General features: G+C 42.8%; 1 protein-coding gene across 5 annotated transcripts in view; it reads left to right on the top strand.

The window, feature by feature from the left end:
* ARHGEF10 (Rho guanine nucleotide exchange factor 10) overlaps nucleotides 1-27868 on the top strand; it is a 203456-nt gene that overhangs the window by 42441 nt on the left and 133147 nt on the right. For 3 of the 5 annotated variants that reach the window (XM_056565682.1, XM_056565685.1, XM_056565683.1), the window contains exons 3-6: nucleotides 7871-8017; nucleotides 11463-11759; nucleotides 19500-19560; nucleotides 22854-22960. In XM_056565682.1, coding sequence (XP_056421657.1) covers nucleotides 7871-8017; nucleotides 11463-11759; nucleotides 19500-19560; nucleotides 22854-22960 — 612 coding nt within the window. The remainder of the gene's footprint in view (nucleotides 1-7870; nucleotides 8018-11462; nucleotides 11760-19499; nucleotides 19561-22853; nucleotides 22961-27868) is intronic. The other 2 variants (XM_056565684.1, XM_056565686.1) reach the window with 1 other exon arrangement.

Genomic DNA, 27868 nt, shown 5'->3' on the forward strand with positions numbered 1-27868 from the left:
CAAAATCCCAGGAAAAGTTATTGACTCGAGTATAAGCCTAGGGTGGGAAATACATCATTCCCCCCCCCCCTGTCATCATCCAGACCCGTCATTAACATCCTCATCATCATCACCGCCTGTCATCATCCAGACCCTCATCATCATCACCTGTCATCATCCCCTTGTAATCATCCCACACATCCCCCCCTTCATCATCCCCTTGTCATCATCCCCACCCCCCTTCATCATCCCACCCCCCCCTTCATCATCCTCTTGTCATCATCCCACACCCCCCCTTCATCATCCTCTTGTCATCATCCCACACCCCCCCTTCATCATCCTCTTCTCATCATCCGCCCTCAGTGGTCTTCAACCTGCGGACCTCCAGAGGTTTCAAAACTACAACTCCCAGCAAGCCCGAGCAGCCATCGGCTGTCCGGGCTTGCTGGGAGTTGTAGTTTTGAAACCTCCGGAGGTCCGCAGGTTGAAGACCACTGCGGCCTTCGACATCATCCAGACCCCTCTCACCCCCCTTTAGTTCTGTACAGTACTCACCTCCGCTCGGCGTTGGTCCGGTGCTGCAGGGCTGTCCGGAGAGGAGGTGGTCCGGTGGGAAAGTGGTTCCGGGCTGCTATCTTCACCGGGGGCGCCTCTTCTCCGCGCTTCCGGCCCGGAATAGAGGCGTTGCCTTGACAATGACGCAGAAGTACGTTGGCAATGAACGTACCGCTGCGTCGTTGTCAAGGCAACGTGACTATTCTGGGGCCGGGCCCGAAGCGCTTAGAAGAGGCCTCCCCGGTGAAGATAGCAGCCCGGAACCACTATCCCACCGGACCACCTCCTCTCCGGACAGCCCTGCAGGACCGGACCAGCGCCGAGCGGAGGTGAATACTGTACAGAACTAAAGGGGGGTGAGAGGGGTCTGGATGATGTCGAAGGCCGCAGTGGTCTTCAACCTGCGGACCTCCGGAGGTTTCAAAACTACAACTCCCAGCAAGCCCGGACAGCCGATGGCTGCCCGGGCTTGCTGGGAGTTGTAGTTTTGAAACCTCTGGAGGTCCGCAGGTTGAAGACCACTGCGGGTGGAGAGTTCACTTGAGTATAAGCCGAGGGGGGTGTTTTCAGCACAAAAAATCGTGCTGAAAAACTCGGCTTATACTCGAATATATATATATATATATATATATATATATATATATATATATATATATATATATATATATATATATATATATAAATATATAATAAAACTCAACATGTATGTATGCAAGTTCCACAAAAACTTCCAAACTGCTAAAGATATTAACATGGCATAAACTTGGCACACATGTTACTTATATGTCAACAACAAACATAGGCTAGGTGATTTAACCCTTAATCTCCCCCATTTGCCAGGGGCGGGGTTTATGTATAAAGTCCTATACAAGTCAATGGGAAATATATGTTACTGCATAACTTCCAAACAGCTGGAGATATTTCAATAATACTTGGTCACATGTTTCTTATATATCCACTTAAAATATAGGATAGATAATTTAACCCTTAACTACCCCCATTTGTGAGTGTCGGGGGTTTTGTTTAAAGTCCCATGCAAATCAATGGGAAATGTATGTTCTCACATAACTTCTGTACGGCTGGAGATATTTCAATACCTGGTACACATATTACAGGCCGGGATGAGAGGTCGGGATAGGAGGACCGGGATAGGAGGACCGGGATAGGAGGACCGGGATAGGAGGACCGGGATAGGAGGACCGGGATAGGAGGACCGGGAAAAGGAAGACGGGATAGGATGACGGGATAGGATGACTGGATAGGACAACGGAATATGGGGTTGAGATATGACAACAATATATGAGGACGGGATAAGAAGTCAAAAGCTTCCTCCTTTTGTTTATTTTCCTCCCCAACAAGGATTAGGAAGGAAAAACCGGGCAACGCCGGGTACTCAGCTAGTAGTGAATAAAGGGATTACATTGTATTTAAAACAACAATTTTGTAAAAAGTTATGACATTTTCCTAAATAGTATGACACCCCATGGTGGTCAAAATGTATAGCTCTGTCCTCATCTACCTAATGGGCTGTAGACACAGTCACTTTCTAGACTGACAAGTGGTGCTCTGTACACTTCAGAATGGTTCATTGTTCTGCCTGTCTGGGAAGGAGCATGGCAGAATAGCTGAGAAGCCTCCTTCTAAAGAGCAAATAATAACTATATTTTCAGCTGCCAGGGGTGGAAGGAGACTGTTTCCAGAGTCCTCCTCCATAGCGGCAAAAATTAGTAGCATGGAGGTGGGCACAATGAAACAAAAAAATGCTGGTAAAACTATAAGGCAGGTCCCATGCCCATTTTGGATGTAGTCACAGTTGTACTGCAGTCAACCTTTTAAAGCCAATGGGCCCCCAGGGAACACATTAGACTATATGTCTGTATCCCTTTTGGACAGGTTGTCAACATACTGTATAGCCCGATGTATAAACAGAAGTGTCATGTGACTTGTGGCTCTCTTTGAAACACCTTTCAGTCTGCATTGTCATAAGAAGAAACCTGTCAATTATTGTTGGGTGGGCAGGGGCAGCAACAGCATCTCTGGTGGCTAGTGGCTGCTTTTTCAGTGTAAAAGCATTTCTATCTGTATGTTATGCTGCACTCGCAATATATTGGATGCATCTTAAATTTGTTGCCTAAATGTCTGAACAGGGAGTCGTTCTCCCCGCTCCTGCCATGTCTTTCTTTGCATTATTTGGTAGAGCTTCTCTCTCCGTCCCCAAAAGCAGCTGTCTACAGCACGAGACCCTGTGAAATGTAATTCTATGGACGCTGGAGACGGCTGCTTCGGAGTCAGAGCGAGAATCCCGGTCTCTAAATGAAGTTGTATACGGTGGGGAGCAGGGAGTATGGTGCTCTGTGCAGAAATTAGGTGCCGATTGTGAAATGGACGTTTGAAAATGCCCAGTGCTTCACGATAATACTATGTAGTTAGTGTAATGGGAAAAAAAAATTAAAAATAAATCTTATAAAATGTTTTTATGAAAAACACTTTTTTTTTTTTTTTTTACACAATAGGTGTTTTTGGGATGACATGGTATAGATGTACATTTTTTTAGTAGACTTCACCTTTCGCCTAGATCACTACATGTGACAGTTAGGCACGGCATGGTGGCTCATTGTCCCTGATTTGTGTTCTGTGCATTGGCAGAAGTGAAATAGCTGAAGCAGGGTGATATGAGGGGGCAGTGTGCTGGAAGAGCTGAAGACAGGATCTGAATTGTTCCCATCAAAGCCTCCTTGTCACTGGTGCTTCACACACTCCAAGGCCTTCATGAAAAGGAAAGATTATTTAAAATGGCAGGCCCCACAGCTCATCCGCCATAAATGCCCATCTCTTGTTTACTACAATAGTTAGATTCAGAAAGTGGACATGCTTTTTTTTACCAGGCCACTTTTTAAACATGTGCTCCCACAATCCACCTCTTTGTCTATTGATACAGATATATCATTATGGCATGCATATTATATAGAAGAATTATAATTAAAAGATATACTGACTTTCCGAAGTGTTGTATGTAATGATGATAAAATAAAGACCCTTTATAATTATATTTCCCATGAAGACAATTGTTCATTGTACATGTTCCTAGGAAACACCTATTCCAATTCTTGCCTAGAAGATGCTTTGTATTTTGACTTTTCTAGTGTAAAACTTCCAGGTTTCACAGCTACCACCTGACCACAGATGAAAGGATTCCTCATTGGTCCAAATAATAGGATGCACCTGTTTCCCTCTCCTTGATGGAACATGTCTACAGAGATTATGATATTTTACAGTAAAATGTTTATAAAAACCCTCATTGATACACTCACAGGGAACTTGCCACTTGTTTTATGCTGCCCAAAATGCGGTTCAGGACACTGGGTCCTAGAACACTGAATGATGGAATGTTTTAGAAAAATCATAGTTTAAAAAATCTGTCAAGATCGGTTAAGGGGGAGGGGGGGGGGGGTGTATGGGGGGTCCATGTGGCTGCTGTCCACCTGTGTATAAGGAGAGAGGCTTCACTCAAGGCCGGGAGGCAGAGAGCGGCCACCGTAAACCATCCCATGGTTCAGACAGCTTTTTTGAGCTATGATTGAACTATTTTGAACTCCGCTTCCTACATCTGTTTCATGCTGCCTGATGTTTGGGCAGTGTAAAACAGGTGACAGGTTCCCTTTTAATGCCAACAATCATATACTTTAGGCAGATATGAAAGGTAGCCCCGTTGTCTCTTGGAAAACCACTATAAAATTGGAGGTGTGTTGGATGACAAGGGTGTTTAACAACCTGTGTTAGTAAACTTTACCAATTAATAGTTATTCCAGTATTAAAAACTATTTATCTAGTCACTGTACTGAGCTGTCTCCATCAACCCATAGACTTTGGATAGAGCAGGAACACACGCTTGATTGCTGCTTTACCCAAACTCCTCCTAATCATGGTCATAGAATTGGAAGTAGTGAGTAGGGAGACTCAAGACCATTCTCCTGTGCCTAGGTGATAAATGTATTTTCTCATAAAACACCCATTCACAGGGTAGAATTTCCGAGCAGAATCCAGAGGAAAAAATTCAGTGAAACCTACTCAACATACAATTCCATTACTGCAGACCACATATGTCCTAGCTCTGACTGATTCAGGACCTGCCATGCACGATTTATCTGCCCAGAACTTTCCCAGATGGATATTCTGCTGTCTGAATGAGCCCTGATAGTAAAAGCTGTTATCATTTTTCTTGGAAATACAGTCCTGCTGCTATTAATAATAGCATTCATTAATACTATTTGGGGGGGGATTTAGCAAAACCTGTCCAGAGGAAAAGTTGCTAAGTTGCCCATAGCAACCAATCAGATCGCTTCTTTCATTTTTGGGAAGGCCTGTGAAAAATGAAAAATGTAAAACAAAGAAAAACAGGCGCTCCCTTGTGGAGAATCAACGGGATCACAGGTGTGTGGGAGGGGAGGGAAAAAGTAAAGGCTCACCCTGCCAAGTTGTGTGCACTCCCACACAACCAGGATATGCGTTTAATATGATGATCCTGGTCTGCAGCCTTCCTAGAAACAGTAAGGAGATGTGTAGCAAACTTCGAGACGGATAGGAATTCCGGCGCTGACCAAGGAGAAGACAATAGAGCCAGGTGTGTAGCGAACAGATTTAATTCAATGCGACGCGTTTCACCTCGCTTGCGCGGTTTCATGATGCCTGATGAAACCGCGCAAGCACGGTGAAACGCGTCGCATTGGATTATATCTGTTGGCTACACACCTGGCTCTATTGTCTTCTCCTTGGTCAGCGCCGGAATTCCTATCCACCTCGAAGTTTGCTACACATCTCCTTACTGTGAAAAATGAAAGAAGTGATCTGATTGGTTGCTATGGGCAACGTTTCCTCTGCACAGGTTTTGATAAATCTCCCCGATGATCTTTTTGAGGTCGTCACTAGAAAAATATGAAATAAATGTTTACTTTCATTTGAAACAGCTTCCCTTCATGAGATTAGCCTATGTGATTCCTAACATATTTGTAAAATCAATTCATTTAAGAAAATAACCCCTCATCTTGGCTTAAAATCCTGGCCATTAGATGTCTCACTTCTCTGCATTCTGTTGTCCAATGCCAGATAGGGGAAATCTCTGGTAACAGACAAAGCAAGACGGGGGAGGGCTTAGCATATGCTATGTGCAGGAGAGAGTCTGGGCTGTGTACCGGCATCTATGAGCCTGTGTGGCTACTCAAGAAGGATCAAAGCTCTGCCAGAAAGTTATATCAAAGCTTCCCTCTCATCTCAACAGCAGCAGTCCATTGTTTAGTGAAATCCATTCTTCTTATTTCTTTCATGTCTGCTCACATAGCACCTTGCAAAGTCAGTGTATCAGTTACTCACTCATTCTCTCTTCCACATGTCCTCTATAGTAGTGTATTTTGTAAGTCAATCCCCAAGCACAATTCCAGCCTGTTTAGTGCAGTGCTTTGATTGCCAGCAGTACTCATATAGGGACTCCCTTTAGCTCTCAGGCTTCACAGTGCCACCCTGTTTAGTGCAGTGCTTTGATTGCCAGCAGTACTCATATAGGGACTCCCTTTAGCTCTTAGGCTTCACAGTGCCAGCCTGTTTAGTGCAGTGCTTTGATTGCCAGCAGTACTCATATAGGGACTCCCTTTAGCTCTTAGGCTTCACAGTGCCAGCCTGTTTAGTGCAGTGCTTTGATTGCCAGCAGTACTCATATAGGGACTCCTTTTAGCTCTCAGGCTTCACAATGCCACCCTGTTTAGTGCAGTGCTTTGATTGCCAGCGGTACTCATATAGGGACTCCCTTTAGCTGTCAGGTTAAACAGCTCAGCTCTGGTCCTGCCCCCTAAAATGGAGAGAATAAGATATATCGGCGTATAACACGCACCCCCATTTTAACAGGGAAATTTAAGTAAAAAAAAATAAAATGTAAAATAAATGACTTGGACTAAATGCCACATCATCCCCCCAACTTCGTTTTCTTCTGCACCTCAGTTTGGTCCCGTCCCCTCCAGTGCCACATCATTTCTTTCCTTTTATCAGTCCCTGTGCCACATTTACCCCTCTCATCACCACCCCCCATGTCTCATCATCCCCCCATGTCTCATCATTTCCCCCTGTCATAGACCACCACTAGCCATACAGACATTAAGAATTTAGTGCCTCCCCCCACCATCATTTCCCCCTGTCTCATCATCCCCCACCCTGTCTCATCATGTCCGCATCATTCCCCCCTCATCATTTCCCCCTGTCTCATCATCCCCCACCCTGTCTCATCATGTCCCCCCACCCTGTCTCATCATGTCCCCCCAACATTCCCCCCTCATCATTTCCCCTTGTCTCATTATCCCCCACCATGTCTCATCATGCCCCCCATCATTCCTCCCTCATCATTTCCCCCTGTCTCATCATCCCCTCACCCTGTCTCATCATCTCCCCCCATCATGTTCCTCCTATCTATGCTATTCTTCCCCTCCCTCATCATTCCCCCTTTTCCCTGCTTTTCATAGGTTTTTTTTATTTTCCTTACCTGGCTGTGCTTCGGCTGTCTTGTGGGCTGCGGTCAGTGAAGCAGATGAGTGACGTCCTCTCCGGCTCCTCTTCGCGGTATCAGGGATGTCACTTTTCATTTCCTGTAGTCACCGCCGAAAAGTGACATCCCTGATGCCGCGCAGAGGAGCCGGGAGACGACGCCACTCATCTGCTTCACTGACCGCAGCCCGTAAGACCCCCTGCCTGACCTGACCTGCCGAAGCGCAGCCAGGTAAGGAAAATAAAAAAACTATAAAAAGCAGGGAAAAGGGGGAATGATGAGTGAGGGGGAGGTAAGAAAAATGTAAAGTAAAACTGTCACTTGTTTTCTCGCGCACTATCCACAGGAACTGGTGGATTGTGCGGGAGACGCTGATTAAAAGGTAGGGCAGATCCGGACAAGGTAGGGCTCATTTTAATCAGCGTCTGCCGCAATGTCCACCATTACCTGTGGATAGTGCGGTAGAAAACAAGTGACAGTTTTCCAGAGCGGGGAGGAGATGCCGCTGGTCACTGATTTAAAGTGGCCGGGCCGTGCTGCTAATACTTAACAAGTTTAAATCAGGCTTTTTGCCTTTAAATAAGTTTTAAAAGTGCGTGTTATACACCGATAAATATGGTATCTATGGAGGGGAATCTCAGGGGCTCCATAACAGCAGTGAGGACACTAAAATCACCTTGTCGCCTCTCTGAAGGGGTAATCTGAAAAAGATTTTCAAAGGTTTTTTTCAAAAATATTTTGAAACTGCAGGTAAGCTTTGCTATTTTTTTTTCCTGTTCTAGTATAAGGATTATTTTGTTTGTGTTTCAGTCTATGAAGATGCAGACAATGAGGAGGACGAGGATGAAGGAGAGAAATTTGATTTTGATAGTGGCGATGATGCTCCAGAAGCTGATAGGCAGCCACGTCAGAAGGTTGAGGATGATTTTGTTGACATTGGACTCCCCGATCCTCCTGGTATGCTTTTATTTATTTATTTTTGTCATTGTGCACCTTTTATTTATGTACTTTTGGGTACCAATTTTTTAGTCCTGACGTTCAGGTGCATTGCAGGTATTTTTTGATTCAGTAGTGCCCCCCTGCTTTTCTTCTATTTGTGCCTTTTTAAATAAATTAATGTTTTCCCTCATTAGTCTTCACTTAAAGGGGTACTCAGCAGCTCAGCTGAGCAGCGGAGTACCCCTTTAATACCTCATGTGAATGTTAGAAATCTTTAATAATCTAATAAAAAGGAAAAACTTAAATATTGCATTGACATAAATATTGAGACCATTTACTTAGTGGATTTGGGGATTTTCTAGCATTATTCTGGGGAGATCCTCTCGAGCTTTGTCAGGTTGGAATGGGGAGAGTTGGTGGACAATTTTTCAATGGTTTATGTCAGGACTCTGTCTAGGCCATGCAAGGACATTCACATTGTTGTCCCTAAGCCGTTTCTGCATTGTCTTGGCTGTGTTCTTAGAGTGATTGTCTTGTTGGAAGGTGAACCTTCAGCCCAGCCTGAGGTTCAGAGTTTTCATTGAGAATATCTCTTTACTTTGCTCCATTCAGCTTTTCCTCAACCCAGACCAATCTTCCTTGTCTTGACCGCTGAAAAACATCCCCACAACATTATGCCACCATTATGCTTTATTGTATGGATGGTATTAGGCAGGTGATGAGCAGTACCTAATTTCCTCCAGACATGACATTCAGAATTAAAGGGGTTAACCAGGAAAAAAAACGTTTTTTCTTTTATATCTCAACTGGCTCCAGAAAGTTAAACAGATTTGTAAATTACTTCTATTAAGAAAAACCTTAATCCCTTCAGTACTTATGATCTGCTGAAGTTGAGTTGGTCTTTTCTGTCTAAGTGCTCACTGATGACACCTGCCTTGGGAACTATCCATAGTAGAAGCAAATCCCCATAGCAAACCTCTTCTTCTCTGTGCAGTTCCCGAGATAGGCAGAGATGTCAGCAGAGAGCACTGTTGCCAGACAGAAAAGAACAACTCAACTTCAGCAGATGATGATTATTGGAAGGATTAAGATTGTTTAAAAGAAGTGACTTACAAATCTGTTTAACTTTCTGGTGTCAGTTGATATATAAATTTTTTTTTTCCTGGATAACCCCTTTAAGTTTTCTGTTGGTTTCAGACCAGAGAACGATGTTTCTCCATGAGAGCCCTTTAGCCGCTTTCTTGCAAACTCCCGATTTTCATGTGTCTTTAAGGAGAGGCTTCTTTCTGGCCACTTCACCATAAAGCCCAGTTTGGTGTGATGTTGCAGTGATGGTTTACCTTCCTGGAAGTGGGTTCTTGGTCACCTCTCTTACCAAGGCCTGTCTTGCCATATTTACTTAGTTTGGTGGGTGTTCCCAGTTGTTCTAAAGATTTTCCATTTAAGAGTAATGAAGGCCACTGTGCTCTTGGGAACTTTCAACACAGCAGACATTTTTTTGTACATTTCTCCAGATCAGTTTTTCCACACAATCCTGCCTCTAAGCCCTACAGGCAGTTCCCTACAACTTATATCTTGGTTTTTGCTCTGATATGCATTGTCATCTGTGAGAGAGACCTTATATAGATAGGTAATGTGTCTTTCCAGATCATCATTAAAACTTCTGACCTGTGTCATTGACATGTCAGACACTTGAAAAAAAACAAAAAAACTTTAAAGGGGTTCTCCGGCGCTTAGACATCTTATCCCCTATCCAAAGGATAGGGGATAAGATGCCTGATCATGGGGGTTCCGCCGCTGGGGACCCCCGTGATCTTGCACTCAGCACCCCAGTTAAAATCAGTCCCCGGAGCATGTTCGCTCCGAGTCTGATTACCGGCGACCACGGGGCAGATGGCATGTGACGTCACGTCTCCACCCCTGTGTGACGTCACGCTCCGCCCCTGTGTGACGTCACGCTCCGCCCCTCAATGCAAGCCTATGGTAGGGGGCGTGACACCTGGCCTCACACGGGGGCGGAGGCATGACACCACACGCCGCCTGCCCCGTGGTCGCCGATAATCAAACCCGGAACGAACATGCTCCGGGGACTGATTTTAACTGGGGTGCTATGTGCAAGATCATGGGGGTCCCCAGCGGCAGGCATCTTATCCCTTATGCTTTGGATAGGGGATAAGATGTCTAAGCGCCGGAGTACCCCTTTAAGTACCCATTAACCCCTGCATTATACATGTAAACAACTTTTAATCAGTGTGGACAGTTATATATGCAGATTTTATTTGACAGTTGAACTTTAAAGAAGCCTTTGGTTTTTGAGGAGGGGAAGAGCGTTTGGCTGCCCATGAGTTACCCGGGCTGAACCTTTTTTCTTTTCTTCACAAAAGCAGCGTTTTTTCCAGCTTGGACACACTTACCTTCCTGCGGAATGCCCAGGTGACCTGGTCTTTGACTCCGCAATCTACAGCTTCTTTAGTGTAGATCGGAAGTCACTGCCGTCTGGGATTCAATCAGGCATATACAAAAAAGAAGGTTGCAGCAGCACTCTTGGTCAAAAAAATGGAGGCTCTTAGCGCACTTTTTGAGGTGGCCTCATTTCGGATGGGACCCTAACACTCATTTCACTCACCTCTGCTGGGCATATGGCCTCTGACTGGGTAACATGCTGGATCCATTATCAATTTAAAATACCTCCTATGAAACAGGGAGAGGTACACTGCTACAGAGGGTGCCACTCCCCCTAAATTGCACAGTGAAATTAGTGCTGGGGTCCCATCCGAAATGAGGCCACCTCCGTGTGGTGGATGGGGGACACGTTTTGATCAAAAAGTCCGCTAAGAGCCTCCATTTTTTGACCAAGAGTGCTGCTGCAACCTTCTTTTTTGTATACTCTGTATTTGCCACAGCAGCGTGCACCTGTGTATTAGGCAGCTGTGTTGGCTATTTTTCTTTTTGTTTTTGCTGTGCAATTTAGGGGGAGTGGCACCCTCTGTAGCCGTGCTCCCCTCCCTATTCACAGGAGGTTTTTTAAATCCAGTGGATCCAGCATGCTACCCAGTCAGAGGCCATATGCCCAGCAGAGGTGAGTGGATTAGGCATGTTAGGGTCCGATCTGAAATGAGGCCACCTCCGCGTGGTGGATGGGGGACACGTTTTGATCAAAAAGTTCGCTAAGACCCTTCTTTTTTTTGACCAAGAGTGCTGCTGCAACCTTCTTTTTTGTATACTTTGTATGTACCACAGCAGCGTGCACCCGTGTATTAGGTAGTTGTGCTGGCTATTTTTATTTTTGCTAGGCATCTTATAGAGATTTCTTATTGGATTGTTCCTTCTTGGAAAGGTAACCTTTGGATGCACTGGTCATGATTCTCTTGTAACATTTTCCATTTATTAACTGCAAAAATTTTTAGATTTCTAATACAACCTGTTTTTAAAATATTTTTTTATCCGTGTTTCAATATATCAGATTTGTTATTAGAAGAAGACACTGCAGCCATTCTACAAGATTCAGCAGCACAAAGTGATCTGAACCCTGCACCAAGAAAAGTGAACCCGTATTCAGTTATCGATATTGCACCATTCCAAGAGGGAGAGTTTACCTCCCAAGAGTCTCAGTCTGTGGAAGACATTTCTGGTCCTCAGGTGCCAAGTGGTTATTCTGTTCCTGTTCCTTGTGGCTATGCTGTCCCTTCCAACTTGCCCTTACTTTTGCCAGCGTACTCCACACCAGTTATAATCCGCAACATATCTGTTGATGAACAAGGTAATGTTAAATGCCAGGCTATGTGCATTTTGGCAATTTCTTTGACCATATTATTGTTGCATATATTACTTTTTTTACATCGTGTTATTCCTGAGACATACATAGCTTTGTATAACCCATTCATTTTGGTGCTTTGATCCTTAAGGTAAAACTGTGTAATATGAAGAAATATTCAGAGCTGTGTCCCTTTTCACCGACCTCCCTGAACCTTGGACACAATTTGTATTAGAGTTGTGTGTATATTAAAGGAGTACTCTGGAGGAAAACAAATGTTTTCAAATCAACTGTTGCCAGAAAGAAACTTCTATTTAAAAATCTTAATACTTCCAGTACTTATTAGCTGCAGTATACTACAGAGGAAGTAGTGTAGTTATTTCCAGTCTGACCACAGTGCTCTCTGCTAACACAGTGTCAGGAACTGTTCAGAACAGGGGGATTTTCTCCTACTCTGAACAGTTCCTGACACAAACAGAGGTGTCAGCAGAGAGCACTGTGGTCAGACTGGAAAGAACTACTCAACTTTGGCTAGAGAATTCAACTGCTGATAACTACTGGAAGGATTAAGAGTTTTAAATAGAAGTATCTTACAAACCTGTTTTAACTTTCTAGCATCGGTTGATTTGAAAAAAAAAATGTTTCCACGAAGTACCCCTTTTAAGTGTTCTCAGGTCTGTTTTATTACTACTGAACACATTTGTAGCAGTTTCCGTGTCTTAGCTAGTGATGGTATATCACTAGACTACGCCATCACTTACTGTTCAGTTACATTTAAATGTAGAAAAAGTTATTTGGGCATTCTGCAGAGAACTGCAACTCTTCTTCATGCATTTGAGCTGCAGTGACTGCTCCCTGAAAAAAATAAAGGGGAGCCATGGTGGTCAATGACTATTTTATTCTAGCAATTGGTGAGGGTCCCAGCTTACTTATCAGCAAGTGGCAGCTGTCACGTGCTATTTGGAAAAGTCCTTTCAAGTATGTCAGATCCTACAAAAAAAAAAAAAAAATGTTACTCAGTACCTAATCCTGACCATATAATTTGTATTCCTCGATCACCTAGATTTATCAAAAAAATACCTCTTTTCATTAGCTCACAGTATTAGGGTGCCTTCTAGAGATGAGCGAATTTACAGTAAATTCGATTCGTCACGAACTTCTCGGCTCGGCAGTTGATGACTTATCCTGCATGAATTACTTCAGCTTTCAGGTGCTCCCGTGGGCTGGAAAAGGTGGATACAGTCCTAGGAGACTCTTTCCTAGGACTGTATCCACCTTTTCCAGCCCACCGGAGCACCTGAAAGCTGAACTAATTAATGCAGGAAAAGTCATCAACTGTCGAGCCAAGAAGTTCGTGACGAATCGAATTTACTGTAAATTCGCTCATCTCTAGTGCCTTCACACTGAGTAATTCAAGAGGAATTTTCTCGAGTAATTCCTCTCGAATTTTCTGCTCCAAGTTAAGCAACATCTCCTCTTCCCATTGACTGCAATGTGTTTTACGCTTTCCTGTTCACACTGTGTAAATTCCGCTCGTGGAATTCCTTACCGCTTGAAGAAAGAACATGTTCATTCTTCAAGCGGAATCTGCGATTAGAATCCAATAGAAGTCAATGGTAAAAAAAAAATTTCCCGCCCAACCATTGTTTTTGTGCGGAATTTGCACGGAAATAAAAAAGAAATAGAAGGGAAATTCTGATTGGTGTCTGTAGGCCAGCAAAAAAAAAAGGGGTTTCCTCCTATATTCCGTGCAAATTCCGCAAGGAAAAAAATAAAATTAAAAACCCAGAGAATTACTCTCCAATTCCTCAGTGTGAACTTACTCTTAGATATCCTCTTGAGGAAAGGGGGCCTGTTTCTTCCTTGTGGTGGTGGGAGGTGATTGGTGTGTCTGCTCATGCAGCCTTGTCCATGACTCATCTCTTGTCCATGACTCATGGACAAGCCTGATGCTGCTGCAGGACTGGTTAGTGTCCCAGTAGGTATACAGATTTTCTGACATTTTCTTTATTAAATATTCAAAATTTTGAAACAACCATATTACAAACGGTCTATAATTTTCATCATTAACAACATATAAAAAGTTTTTGGATCTGACAGTGCTCATTTAAAGTATTTAGTAAATTACATTTTCTTCCAGTTCCAATTAATCTTTTTTGTTTTTGTTTGTGTAATTCATATATTTCTGGTAGTTTAGATTGTCTATATCAGTGGTTTCCAATCAGGGTGCCTCCAACTGTTGCAAAACTACAACTCCCAGCATGCCCGGACAGCCTTCGGCTGTCCGGACATGCTGGGAGTTGTAGTTTTGCGACAGCTGGAATCATCCTGATTGAGAACCACTAACCTATATACTTGTATTTTTGCTTTTCAGTATCGCCAGCTTTTATTTTCCCTTGTAGCGCTGGTTTAAAATAGCTTGCCAGCTCTTTTTCTGGGAAAACAAAAAGCTGTAATCTGATTAATCGCTGTACGCAATACGTCTTTTGTTTTCTCTAGTACCCATCAATGAAGTCCACAGTGTGCAGTAAGCGGGCTCAACAATGTCTGCATATGGCGCCATTAATCAGAGTGCAAACAATATAGCCACATAATGTGTAAATCACAGACACTTCAAACTGCGTAAATGGCAGGACTAAGCAGCGGTGTTGAAATTGGGTAAAAGGGTGTGCAAATAATTATGCCACGCTAGGCTTAAAATAGCTAGACCATGCCATTAAAAGTATCCTAAGAACAACGCCATAGAGTGTTTAAAATTCTCAATTAATGGTGCTACGTATAGAAGTTAAAGGGGTACCCCACTGGAAAAAAAATTTAAGTCAACTGGTGCCAGAAAATATAACAGATTTGTAAATTACTTATATTAAAAAATCTTAATCCTTCCAGTACTTACCAGCTGCTGTATGATCCACAGGAAGTTCTTTTCTTTTTGAATTTCCTTTCTGTCCGACCACAGTGCTGTCTGCTGACGCCTCTGTCCATGTCAGGAGCTGTCCAGAGCAGGAGAGGTTTTCAATGTAGATTTGCTCCTACTCTCGACAGTTCCTGACATGGACACAGGAAGAAAGGACATTTAAAAAGCAAAGCACTTCCTGTGGAGCCTAAAGCAGCTAAGTACTGGAAGGATTAAGATTCTTAAATAGAAGTTATTTACAAATCTGTTTAACTTTCTGGCACCAGTTGATTTAAAAAAAAAAATGCTTTCCAATGGAGTACCCCTTTAATGGATCATAAACATTGTCTGGAATTAGTCCTCCCCTCGGCCAGTCCTTTAAATGTTTGTGCACCCTCCCTATCCACCAATTCACAAGCAAGGCTGGGAAGTGGGTGAGCTGCTTACCTGTGTTTTTTCACAGGGTAATGGTTGCCAACAGACCTGCCATAGATGCAGTATATGTGACAGTACAAATTCTCCATACCAATTTAGTGGTATGGAGACTTCTTTTCAGAGAATGCTATTGGTTAAAAAAAATGCTTATAAGCTCTCTCAAGGAAGCGTAACCAAACCAGGTTCTACTCCAAAACAAAGGGTCATTCATCTGTAGATAGCTGTTTTGGAATTCAGTAAAGAGCAGGTACTGGGGTTAATGGTGCGTTAGATTGAACAGTAATCCCCTGAGCTGCATCTAAAGCATCTCTGTAGCTTTACCATACCCTGTTCTGTATTGGTGTGAGGCAAGAACCCCAACACCGCTGTCTACAAATGGATATGCTTCTCTTATTGGGCGAAAGAGAATGAATAGTTCCTCTGAGCCTTACTGTATGCTAATGACAGCTCTCTGACACCCAGTGCTAGGTGCTCCCTCTAGTAGCCAGGCACCAAAGTCTATATACTCACTGTAACGGGGCCAGACATTTATTTTCTGCGTATTTAACCACATGTGCTTTTTCTTTCTTCTCCTTTGCACTTATCCTGAGGCAAGCATTCCACCCAAGGAAGCATGACCTGTCCACTTGGTATATTGTTATTAAAGGGGGATTCCGGGCAAAAACCTTTTATTCCCTATCCAAAGGATAGGGGATAAGATGTCAGATCGCGGGGGGCCCACCTCTGGGACCCCCCGCGATCTCCCTGCAGCACCCGCATTCTATACGGGAGCTGCGTCTCCAGTTTCGGAAACCTCTGGTACTGGGGACGTGACGTCACACCACGTGACATGAATGGAGGGGGCGTGGCGTGACGGCACATCACCAGTCCCTGAAACCCGGAGGTTTCCAAAACTGGAGACGCAGCTCCCGCATAGAATGAGGGTGTTACAGGGAGATAGCAGGGGTCCCAGCGGCTGGTCCCCCCGCGATCAGACATCTTATCCCCTATCCTTTGGATACAGGATAAAATGTTTTTGCCCGGAATACCCCTTTAATGTCATGTCAGTATGGGTTTTCAGTCCTCCTAGAGGATAGGGATCTCTTTATGACTACAGATGTGTCTCTTATATATAGTAATCAATATAGTTTGTATCTTTCAAGGTAAATATTGCTGTAAGTAAGGCTGCTTTCACACTATGAAGTTCACCCGTTAATAAACGTAAGTTATTATGTATTAACGGACGTTTAATAACGGGTGAATTAACGGATGCTAACAAAACATCCATCATACGGACGTTTTTACACCTCTGCCTACAGTCTCCCACAGCCAGGACTTCTACTACTCCCATCATGGAACAGACTTGTTTCCGTGATGGGAGTAGTAATTCCCGACTGCGGGATTCTGCAGACAGCTGGGGAGGCTACATTAGTGTTTGTACTACTACCCCCATCATGGAACAGACTCGGTTCCATGATGGGGTTGTAGTGCAGGGGCTGAGGGATTGATTGCACCGGGTCTCACTTCTGACACCCGATGAAATCAGAAGTTATTAACCAGGGGAGCTGGCGGCATGCTCCGCAACCCTGCGATCACCGATGTATTTTTTACTTTCATTAAATTCCCCGCGGGGATCCCTGAATGGTCTATACTGAGGAGCCAATCAGGGATCCCCACTGGGTTTTTAAAATGGACAATGTGAGAGGACATATGTATAATAAAAGTGGTGTGTGTGTGTGGAGGGGGGGACATAGAGCGCTATATATCTAGCCCCCGCCAGCGGATTAATAAAAATAAAACCCCCGCCAGCGCATTTATAAGTATCTATCTATACCCCCCGCCAGCGCATACTGTGACCCCGCCAGCGCATTTGTCCTAATTTTCTATTGCAGTGCTATATGTGACAACCATACCTATCAGAACGTATTCAGCAGCCGCCCGGCCAGATGATCCTGACAGATATACTATTCATTCATTGAGCGGCAGCTGTATATGTATATAGATGTCCTGGGGGGGGGCAGAAAACGCTATGTCTGCCCCACACAGCGCTTCTATATACATATATAGCTGCCGCTCAATTAATGAATAGTATATCTGTCAGGATCATCGGCTGCTGGATGCGCTCCTGACATATATACTTGTCAAATATAGCGCATTTGTGCAGCGACATATATGACCAGTATAAATGTCCGGAGCGCATCCAGCAGCCGCTCAGCCAAAGATCCTGACAGATATACTATTCATTCATTGAGCGGCAGCTGTATATGTATATAGAAGCACTGTGGGGGGCAGAAAACGCTATGTCTGCCCCCCCCCAGCACATCTATATACCTATACAGCTGCCGCTCAATGTATATCTGTCAGGATTATTGGCCGAGCGGCTGCTGGATGCGCTCCGGACATTTATACTGGTCATATATGTCGCTACACAAATGCGCTATATTTGACAAGTATATATGTCAGGAGCGCATCCAGCAGCCGATGATCCTGACAGATATACTATTCATTCATAGATACGTTCTGATAGGTATGGTTGTCACATATAGCGCTGCAATAGAAAATTAGGACAAATGCGCTGGTGGGGTCACAGTATGCGCTGGCGGGGGGTATAGATATATACTTATAAATGTGCTGGCAGGGTCACGGTATGCGCTGGCGGGGGTATAGAGATATACTTATAAATCTGCTGGTGGGGTCACAGTATGCGCTGGTGGGGGTATAGAGATATACTTATAAATGCGCTGGTGGGGTCACAGTATGCGCTGGCGGGGGTATAGAGATATACTTATAAATGCGCTGGCGGGGTCACAGTATGCGCTGGTGGGGGTATAGAGATATACTTATAAATGCGCTGGCGGGGTCACAGTATGCACTGGCGGGGTCACAGTATGCGCTGGCGGGGGTATAGAGATATACTTATAAATGCGCTGGCCGGGTCACAGTATGCGCTGGCGGGGGTATAGAGATATACTTATAAATGCGCTGGCGGGGTCACAGTATGCGCTGGCGGGGTCACAGTATGCGCTGGCGGGGGTATAGAGATATACTTATAAATGCGCTGGCGGGGTCACAGTATGCGCTGGCGGGGGTATAGAGATATACTTATAAATGCGCTGGCGGGGTCACAGTATGCGCTGGCGGGGTCACAGTATGCGCTGGCGGGGGTATAGAGATATACTTATAAATGCGCTGGCGGGGTCACAGTATGCGCTGGCGGGGGTATAGATATATACACTTTTAATATACATATGTCCCCTCACATTGTCCATTTTAAAAAACCTGTGGGGATCCCTGAATGGCTCCTCAGTATCGGCCATTCAGGGATCCCCGCAGGGAATTTAAAAATGAAAGTAAAAAATAAATCGGTGATCGCAGGGTTGCGGACCATGCCGCCCGCTCCCCTTCTTAAAAACTTCTGATCGCATCGGTCGTCAGAAGTGAGACCCGGTGCAATCAATCCCTCAGCCCCTGTACTACAACCCCCATCATGGAACAGAGTCTGTTCCATGATGGGCGTAGTAGTACAAACACTAATGTAACCTCCCCAGCCACCGACAGTCTCCCACAGTGGGGAACTACTACTCCCAGCATGGAAACAAGTCTGTTCCATGATGGGAGTAGTAGTAGTCCCTCAGCACTGCAGGAGTCTACTGATGTCACCTCTTCTGAGCATGCTCAGTAAAAATAATGTCCGTTATAATAACGGGCATTAATGGGTGTATTTACTAACGTATGTCGGCCATAGACTTCAATGTTAAAAATAACATATGTTAATTTACCCATTTCTTGTGACATGCGAAAAATGAGTGCATGTCACGTTATTTCTCCCGTCACAACTAACGTACGTTAGTCATGACGGGCTATAACGTGTGACAAAGGGTAAACGAAAAAACCCATTGGGGTTTATTTACTAAGAGATGAGTGTAGGTTTCTTTGTGGGTTTTGATTTCCCACTGGTATTTTCCCAAGGTATTTACTAAGGTTTCCCTACATTTCGCACTTTTCCCTACATTTTGCTTTTTTTACAACTGTTCTGATCTGTCGGGTTTTTCTCAGCTCAAATACAACACTTTTTCTGTGGAAACCTTAGTAAATATGTTGGGATTTTTCAAAACTCTCGGTAACATGCCCCTTTTGTTGGGACCACGCCCACTTTACCCCGTGACCACGCCCCCTTTCGGTTTTTTTTTGGGACGTGCGACACAATTTGGGCGCAAAACCCGACAAAAAAGAGTCGGGATCACGTTAGTAAATAAACCCCATTGTCTTGATGTTTCAAACGTACGTGTATTAACGGGAGAACCTGATAGTGGGAAAGCAGCCTAAATCAGTAAAATATGGACAAGCAAACAGACATGCAGTCATCCACCTTTTTGGCAGTCTTTTATTTCTGAATGTCACCTATAACAGTCAAGGATTCTTCTGATCCTTATTTGCAGGAGTCCAAGAGGAGGTATCCAATCCTCACTTGCAGCTTGTGACTGACAACAATCATACAAGGTATGTAACACATATTACAGTATATGTTGTCATATATTTTCTATATGGTGGAAGTATAGAAAGGCTTTAGACAACCTGTAGAAGGTTATACACATATTTGGAACATTAAGAACCCTTATATAATTTACTTGGCAGATGTAGAAGTTTTCTGCTTTGTTTTATTTCTCTATTGCTCTTAACTCCTTACAGACCAGCCTGTTTTGAGTCATTGTTGTATTCCAGAGGCCATATATCTATCTTTTTTTTCTTTCTTTATTTTTTATTCACCCATCGATTTAGCCATATAAGGGCCTCTTTTATTGCAGGCTTGTTGTATTTTTATTGCCACTGTTTTGGGCTACAGGTAATGTAATGTAAAAGTACCGTAATAAATTTTGGCAACGTTTTCGACGTTCACAGTTTTGGAGAAAATAAAAAATTAAATAAAAAAATATATATATAATTACAAAAAATTTTTTTTTTTTTAAATGAAGTATTTCTCACAGAAAAGGATTGCAGGAACACATGTTTTGCTATACACATGTTTATTCCCTTTGTGTATATTGGAACTAAACCAAAAAAGGAGGAAAACAAGCAAATTGGACATAATGTCACACCAAACACAAAAAATGGGCTGGACAAAATTATTGGCACCCTTTCAAATTTGTGGAAAAATAAGATTGTTTCAAGCATGTGATGCTCCTTTAAACTCACCTGGGGAAAGTAATAGGTGTGAGCAATATAAAAATCACACCTGAAAGCAGATAAAAAGGAGAGAAGTTCACTTAGTCTTTGCATTGTGTGTCTGTGTGTGCCACACTAAGCATGGACAACAGAAAGAGGAGCAGAGAACTGTCTGAGGACTTGAGAACCAAAATTGTGGAAAAATATCAACAATCTCAAAGAGATCTAGATTTGCATTTGTCCACAGTGCACAACATTATCAAGAAGTTTGCAACCCATGGCACTGTAGCTAATCTCCTTGGGCGTGGATGGAAGAGAAAAATTGATGAAAGGTGTCAACGCAGGATAGTCTGGATGGTGGATAAGCAGCCCCAAACAAGTTCCAAAGATATTCAAGCTGTCCTGCAGGCTCAGGAAGCATCAGTGTCAGTGCGAACTATCCGTCAACATTTAAATGAAATGAAACGCTATGGCAGGAGACCCAAGAGGACCCCACTGCTGACATAAAAAAGCAAGACTACATTTTGCCAAAATGAACTTGAGTAAGCCAAAATCCTTCTGTGAAAACGTCTTGTCTTGTGGACAGATGAGACCAAGATAGAGCTTTTTGGTAAAGCACATCATTGTACTGTTTACCGAAAAGAGAATGAGGCCTACAAAGAAAAGAACACCGTACCTACAGTGAAATATGGGTGAGGTTCAATGATGTTCAATGACTGATTTTGAGTGGCACTGTACAGCCCAGTGTCAGAAAGCTGGGTTTGTGTCTGAGATCTTGGGTCTTCCAGCAGCACAATGACCCCAAACATACGTCAAAAAGCACCCAGAAATGGATGGCTACAAAGCGCTGGAGAGTTCTGAAGTGGCCAGCAATGAGTCCAGATCTAAATCCCATTGAACACCTTTGGAGAGATCTTAAAATTACTGCTGAGAAAATGTGCCCTTCCAGTAGGAGACCTGGAGCATTTTGCAAAGGAAGAGTGGTCCAACATTCCGGCTGAGAGGTGTAAGAAGCTTATTGATGGTTATAGGAAGCGACTGATTTCAGTTATTTTTCCAAAGGTGTGCAACAAAATATTAAGTTAAGGGAGCCAATCATTTTGTCCAGCCCATTTTTGGAGTTTGATGTGACATTATGTTCAATTTGCTTTTTTTTCCTCCCTTTTTTGGTTTAGTTCTAATTAGGGATCAACCGATTATCGGCATGGCCGATATTATCGGCCGATATTCACGATTTTCTAAGTTATCGGTATCGGCAATTACCTTCCCGATAATGCGGGCGCTTTAAATCAATGAACTGCAGCGGCTTTTGCGGAGCCATAGACCGCCGCCTCCGCCTGCTTCTCTCCCCCTGCCTATCCTCTGGCTAGAGACCTCGCCACTGCCTCATTGCCTCCCCATCCCCGGTTTTATAATTACCTGTTCCTGGGGTCTGCGCTGCTTCGGGTTCCTGCGGCATCCTGAGCTGTTGCTGTGCGCTGCGCAGGGACGAGTGACGTCCTCATTGTGACGTTACCTTCAGTGGCCCGGCGCACAGTGTGACAGCTCAGGACGCCGCTGGAGCCAGAAGTAGCGCGGACCCCGGACACAGGTAATTATAAAACCGGGGATGGGGAAGGCAATGGGGCAGCGGCGGCGGTCTCTGGCCAGAGCATAGGCAGGGGGAGGCAATCGGCGGTGGTTGGACTCAGGACCGGCAGGGGGAAGGGGGAGAGAAGCGGGTGTGCAGCGGCAGTGGTTGGACTCAAGACCCCAGGACAGGCAGGGGGAGAGAAGCGGGTGGCTGTGGTGGTCTCTGGGCAGAGGATAGGCAGGGGGAGGCAATCTGGCAGCAGCAGTGGTTGGACTCAGTACCCCAGGACAGGCAGGGGGAGAGAAGTGGGTGGAGGCGGCGGTCTCTGGCCCCGCAAAAGCCGCAGCAGTTCATTGATTTAAAGTGCCCGCTTTAAATCATTGATCTGCAGCGGTTTCTGCGGGGCCAGAAACAGTTTATCAGGGTATTCCCGCAGAAACACACGCACCCAAGGATATTTGGGGGGGGAGAGAATTAAAATGCACGGAATATCGGTTTAAAAACTATGTGTTACTGCAATCCTTTTCTGTGAGAAATACATTTCCTTGAAAAATTTAAGGGGTGCCAACATTTACGCCCATGACTGTATATGTATGTATGTATATGTGTTTATATATATATATATATATATATATATATATATATATATATATATATATATATAAATATATAAATTATTATTTTTATATTTTTTATTTTATTATTTATTAATTAAATTTTTATATTATACATTTTTCTTATTTTATGGGACACTGTGGGATTTTAACATGCAGCCTTCCTTGTTCTCCCATGCTGCAGCTGTCAGATCTTCTGGTCCATGCTCCTGTGTTGTTCTTGTTCTTTCTGATGATGTCTAGCAGGGAAATGGGACGTTACTGGGAGGTTATTTTTTTTGAAAACCCCTAATATTATAGGAATCATATGTTTTGTATGTAGCTTTGTTATACATTGTATGTAAATAAATGTAAAAGGCATAATATTCTGTTTTGTGGTGTCCTGTTGCTAACCACTGTGTTCAAGAATATGTAAGTATTGTAGTTTTGTTTCATAATTTCAGTGAAGATTTCCAAGCCTTAAAAGAAGAGGATGTGCTGGCAAAGTGGGTGTCTGATCCTGCAAATACAGAATGGATGGAGAGTAAATACAATTACTTACCTTATCTCAGTAATTTTACTTTTATTTATTTATTTTTTCTTCTTCTAGCTCCTGATCTTTTCTGTTTCTTCTTTATCCTATCTCTGACAATATATTATTTTTTTTGCTGATGGAAGCCATTTGAAACCATTGAAGAGGGTTTGATGGCTCTTCATGTCACCTTTAGAAAATACCTTATCTTTTACGTTTTCTTTTAATGTTTGTAAAATAAATAAAGGAGAAATGGCACAATGCGCAATTCCAGGACTCCAGAAGAGTGATGGGTACAATTTAAAATTAAAGTACCCACTTTGTTTGATTAGTTGGGACTGGATATTATTTCTCAAGGTGGAGCAACAACCAAGGGCAATGAGTAGACTCTTACCTTATCCCATATCAGTATAGGTAGGCCTGACCTTTTGAGATCCTTAACCCCTTAAGGACTCAGCCCATTTTGGCCTTAAGGACTCAGACAATTTAATTTTTACGTTTTCATTTTTTCCTCCTCGCCTTCTAAAAATCATAACTCTTTTATATTTCCATCCACAGACTAGTATGAGGGCTTGTTTTTTGCGCGACCAGTTGTCCTTTGTAATGACATCACTCATTATATCATAACATGTATGGCGCAACCAAAAAACACTATTTTTGTGGGGAAATTAAAACGAAAAACGCAATTTTGCTAATTTTGGAAGGTTTTGTTTTCACGCCGTACAATTTCTGGTAAAAATGACATGTGTTCTTTATTCTGAGGGTCAATACGATTAAAATGATACCCATTATTATATACTTTTATATTATTGTTGCGCTTAAAAAAAATCACAAACTTTTTAACCAAATTAGTACATTTATAATCCCTTTATTTTGATGACCTATAACTTTTTTATTTTTCCGTATAAGCGGCGGTATGGGGGCTCATTTTTTGCGCCATGATCTGTACTTTTTTTTGATACCACATTTGCATATAAAAAACTTTTAATACATTTTTTTATAATTTTTTTTAAATAAAATGTATTAAAAAAGTAGGAATTTTGGACTTTTTAAATTTTTTTTCGTTCACGCCGTTCACCGTACGGGATCATTAACATTTTATTTTAATAGTTCGGACATTTACGCACGCTGCGATACCAAATATGTCTATAAAAAATGTTTTTTACGCTTTTTGGGGGTAAAATAGGAAAAAACGGACGTTTTACTTTTTTATTGGGGGAGGGGATTTTTCACTTTTTTTTAACTTTTACTTTTACATTTTTTTACATTTTTTTTTACACTTGAATAGTCCCCATAGGGGACTATTCATAGCAATGCCATGATTGCTAATACTGATCTGTTCTATGTATAGGACATAGAACAGATCAGTATTATCGGTCATCTCCTGCTCTGGTCTGCTCGATCACAGACCAGAGCAGGAGATGCCGGGAGCCGCACGGAGGAAGGTGAGGGGACCTCCGTGCGGCGTTATGAATGATCGGATCCCCGCAGCAGCGCTGCGGGCGATCCGATCGTTCATTTTAATCGCGAACTGCCGCAGATGCCGGGATCTGTATTGATCCCGGCACCTGAGGGGTTAATGGCGGACGCCCGCGAGATCGCGGGCGTCGGCCATTGCCGGCGGGTCCCTGGCTGCGATTAGCAGCCGGGATCAGCCGCGCATGACACGGGCATCGCTCCGATGCCCGCGGTTATGCTTAGGACGTAAATGTACGTCCTGGTGCGTTAAGTACCACCTCACCAGGACGTACATTTACGTCCTGCGTCCTTAAGGGGTTAAAGGGGTATTCCAGGAAAAAACTTTTTTTTTTTATATATCAACTGGCTCCAGAAAGTTAAACAGATTTGTAAATTACTTCTATTAAAAAATCTTAATTCTTTCAGTACTTATGAGCTTCTGAAGTTAAGGTTGTTCTTTTCTGTCTTAGTGCTCTCTGATGACACCTGTCTCGGGGAAACGCCCAGTTTAGAAGCAAATCCCCATAGCAAACCTCTTCTAAACTGGGCGTTTCCCAAGACAGGTGTCATCAGAGAGGATTTAGACAGAAAAGAACAACCTTAACTTCAGAAGCTCATAAGTACTGAAAGAGTAAGATTTTTTAATAGAAGTAATTTACAAATCTAATATAAACAAAATAATATAAACAAAATGGAGAGGCTCCTGTCTATCTGACCGTCACTAAAGACCCGAGCGACCCAACAAACACCTATACCCACGGTGTAAAAAATAGGAACAATGTATTAAAAGAAAATGGGGCTCAAAGGTCAAAGATATATGGTTTAGATTAATTTGTTTTTATTAATATAGAATATAAAATGAATTAAATAGGGAATGCACAGGGCCCTTGTACTCCCCTAATTAATTTAATATACAGTAAATATATATATTAATCCCAATATAAAAATAGCAGCTAAAAACTAAAATTCAATACAGACTAAAAATAAAAATAACTGTAAAAATTATTCTGCGATTTGAGCCTGTGTGATCAATATAGCGATCGGCTAATCCTGTAGAGAAGCACAGTACAAATGTTCATTCCTGTTCACAGATACAATGTAGCAGCTGCAGATAACAATAAGTCAATTAACATTGTATCTGTCAAGCCAGTGGCAACTAGATTCCACCAATATAATGATACAGTGTAGCGCTTTGTGGATAGTCGCTTGAGATCGATCTTTAAGTGTCTCTGTATAAACCGCAAATTATCACATCAACCAGTCGGCAATATAATCCAAAAAATGCTCACCGCTCCCGGGATACCATGGTTCTCCCTTCGGTGTAGTCCTGTGGACCGGCTGTATAGCGTATTTCGCCCGGTGACTAGCCTCAGTCAGGGATTGTGCTGCTGGAGTCTCGGCCGACTCCTAAGGGCGCAGCACTTGGTGGTGGGCACCGTTTGGGGGGACTGCAGCGCTGTCAAGCGGAGTCCCTTGATCAAACCAACTGGGAAAAAAAGCGGTCAGCAAACATCGAATCCTTGTTGTAGATAGCCCGGTTGGCTTCAAACTTGTAATTAAAGTAGCGGCTTGATGCGGTATACAGAGTGGGTGACCCGGCGGCGTTCCTCGTGCACAGGTCGCGCGCTCGGGAGATAGCACACTGTAACAAATGTCTTGGATCTGTCAGATGATCGCTAGTGCTGTTAGGCAGATGTTCTATATTAGCAGGCTCAATATCGCATATTTAGAATCGCTGGACGCGTTTCAAAACCATCCTCGGTTTTTTCTTCAGCAGCGGAACGTGTGAACTATACATAATAGTGGTTTATATACCTTAATACACGTCCCTTCATAATGACCTAAACTGTGACCTCACATCCTGGGCAAAAAATTATTAAATGAATGGCATTCTAGGGAAATGAATGTCATTTTAAGGAAATAAAGAGATGAATAAACTCTATTTATATTTGTCTATGAACATATCAACACTTAAATAAAAATTTAAATAAAAATTTTGCAAAAGTATATAACATTACGAGCTGTATGCAGTTGTAATAATAACTAGAGACATATGGGGATAAATCTAAATCTTGATCACATTCTAGAAATATTAGAAAATAATAATAAATAAAAAATGAATAAAAAATAAAAATAAAAAATATATATATGAATGAGTGTAAAATAAATGAAAATAAATAAATAAATAAAAATAAAAATAAAAATAATTTTTGGATTATATTGCCGACTGGTTGATGTGATAATTTGCGGTTTATACAGAGACACTTAAAGATCGATCTCAAGCGACTATCCACAAAGCGCTACACTGTATCATTATATTGGTGGAATCTAGTTGCCACTGGCTGGACAGATACAATGTTAATTGACTTATTGTTATCTGCAGCTGCTACATTGTATCTGTGAACAGGAATGAACATTTGTACTGTGCTTCTCTACAGGATTAGCCGATCGCTATATTGATCACACAGGCTCAAATCGCAGAATAATTTTTACAGTTATTTTTATTTTTAGTCTGTATTGAATTTTAGTTTTTAGCTGCTATTTTTATATTGGGATTAATATATATATTTACTGTATATTAAATTAATTAGGGGAGTACAAGGGCCCTGTGCATTCCCTATTTAATTCATTTTATATTCTATATTAATAAATACAAATTAATCTAAACCAGATATCTTTGACCTTTGAGCCCCATTTTCTTTTAATAATTTACAAATCTGTTTAACTTTCCGGAGCCAGTTGATATATAAAAAAAAGTTTTTTCCTGGAATACCCCTTTAATGATCCTGAGAATAAAGAGGTTCTAGAAGTTTATCCCCAACCAACATCATGTAATGGCATATCCCAGCAGTATAAAGAAAACGTGGCATTCAATTGCTGGTGATTAGTTTTATTTCCGCAGTCCAACAATCATACAGATATTAAACTGATGTTTTGGTCCTTCATCAGACATCTGGATTGCTGCGGAGGCTGGAGTGGTGCTGGGAACCAGCCTAAAGCCGGGAGTGATGCGAGCGGTATCATGACCTAAAGTCGCTATGAAAACCTAAAGTTGCTGCATCGTGCACATGGCGAAATCCCTGCAGCGTAAACATCTAGTTTGGAAATCCCAATTTTGGCCACAGTGGAATCTGCTTGGAATTGCATTGCAGTCTATGGAGACAGCGCCTTTCCGTTTGGTCCTAGTACCGGCATATTCTGGAAATCATGGCTTATATAATCATTGGTTTGTCCAAGCGGAAGCATGGACAGTCCAGTAAGTGAGGGTGGGCTACCACTCCTCTGTGCTCTCTCCTGTCTGATAGCATTCCTCTGTGCTCTCTCGTGTCTGATAGGACTCCCTTGTGCTCTCTCCTGACTGATAGGACTCCTTTGTGCTCTCTCATGTCTGATGGGACTCCCCTGTGCTCTCTCCTGTCTGATAGGACTCCCCTCTGCTCTCTCCTGTCTGATAGGACTCCCCTGTGCTCTCTCTTGTCTGATAGGAAT

This window comes from Hyla sarda, chromosome 3, assembly GCF_029499605.1.
Source record: "Hyla sarda isolate aHylSar1 chromosome 3, aHylSar1.hap1, whole genome shotgun sequence".
NCBI classification, from domain to species: Eukaryota; Metazoa; Chordata; class Amphibia; order Anura; family Hylidae; genus Hyla; species Hyla sarda.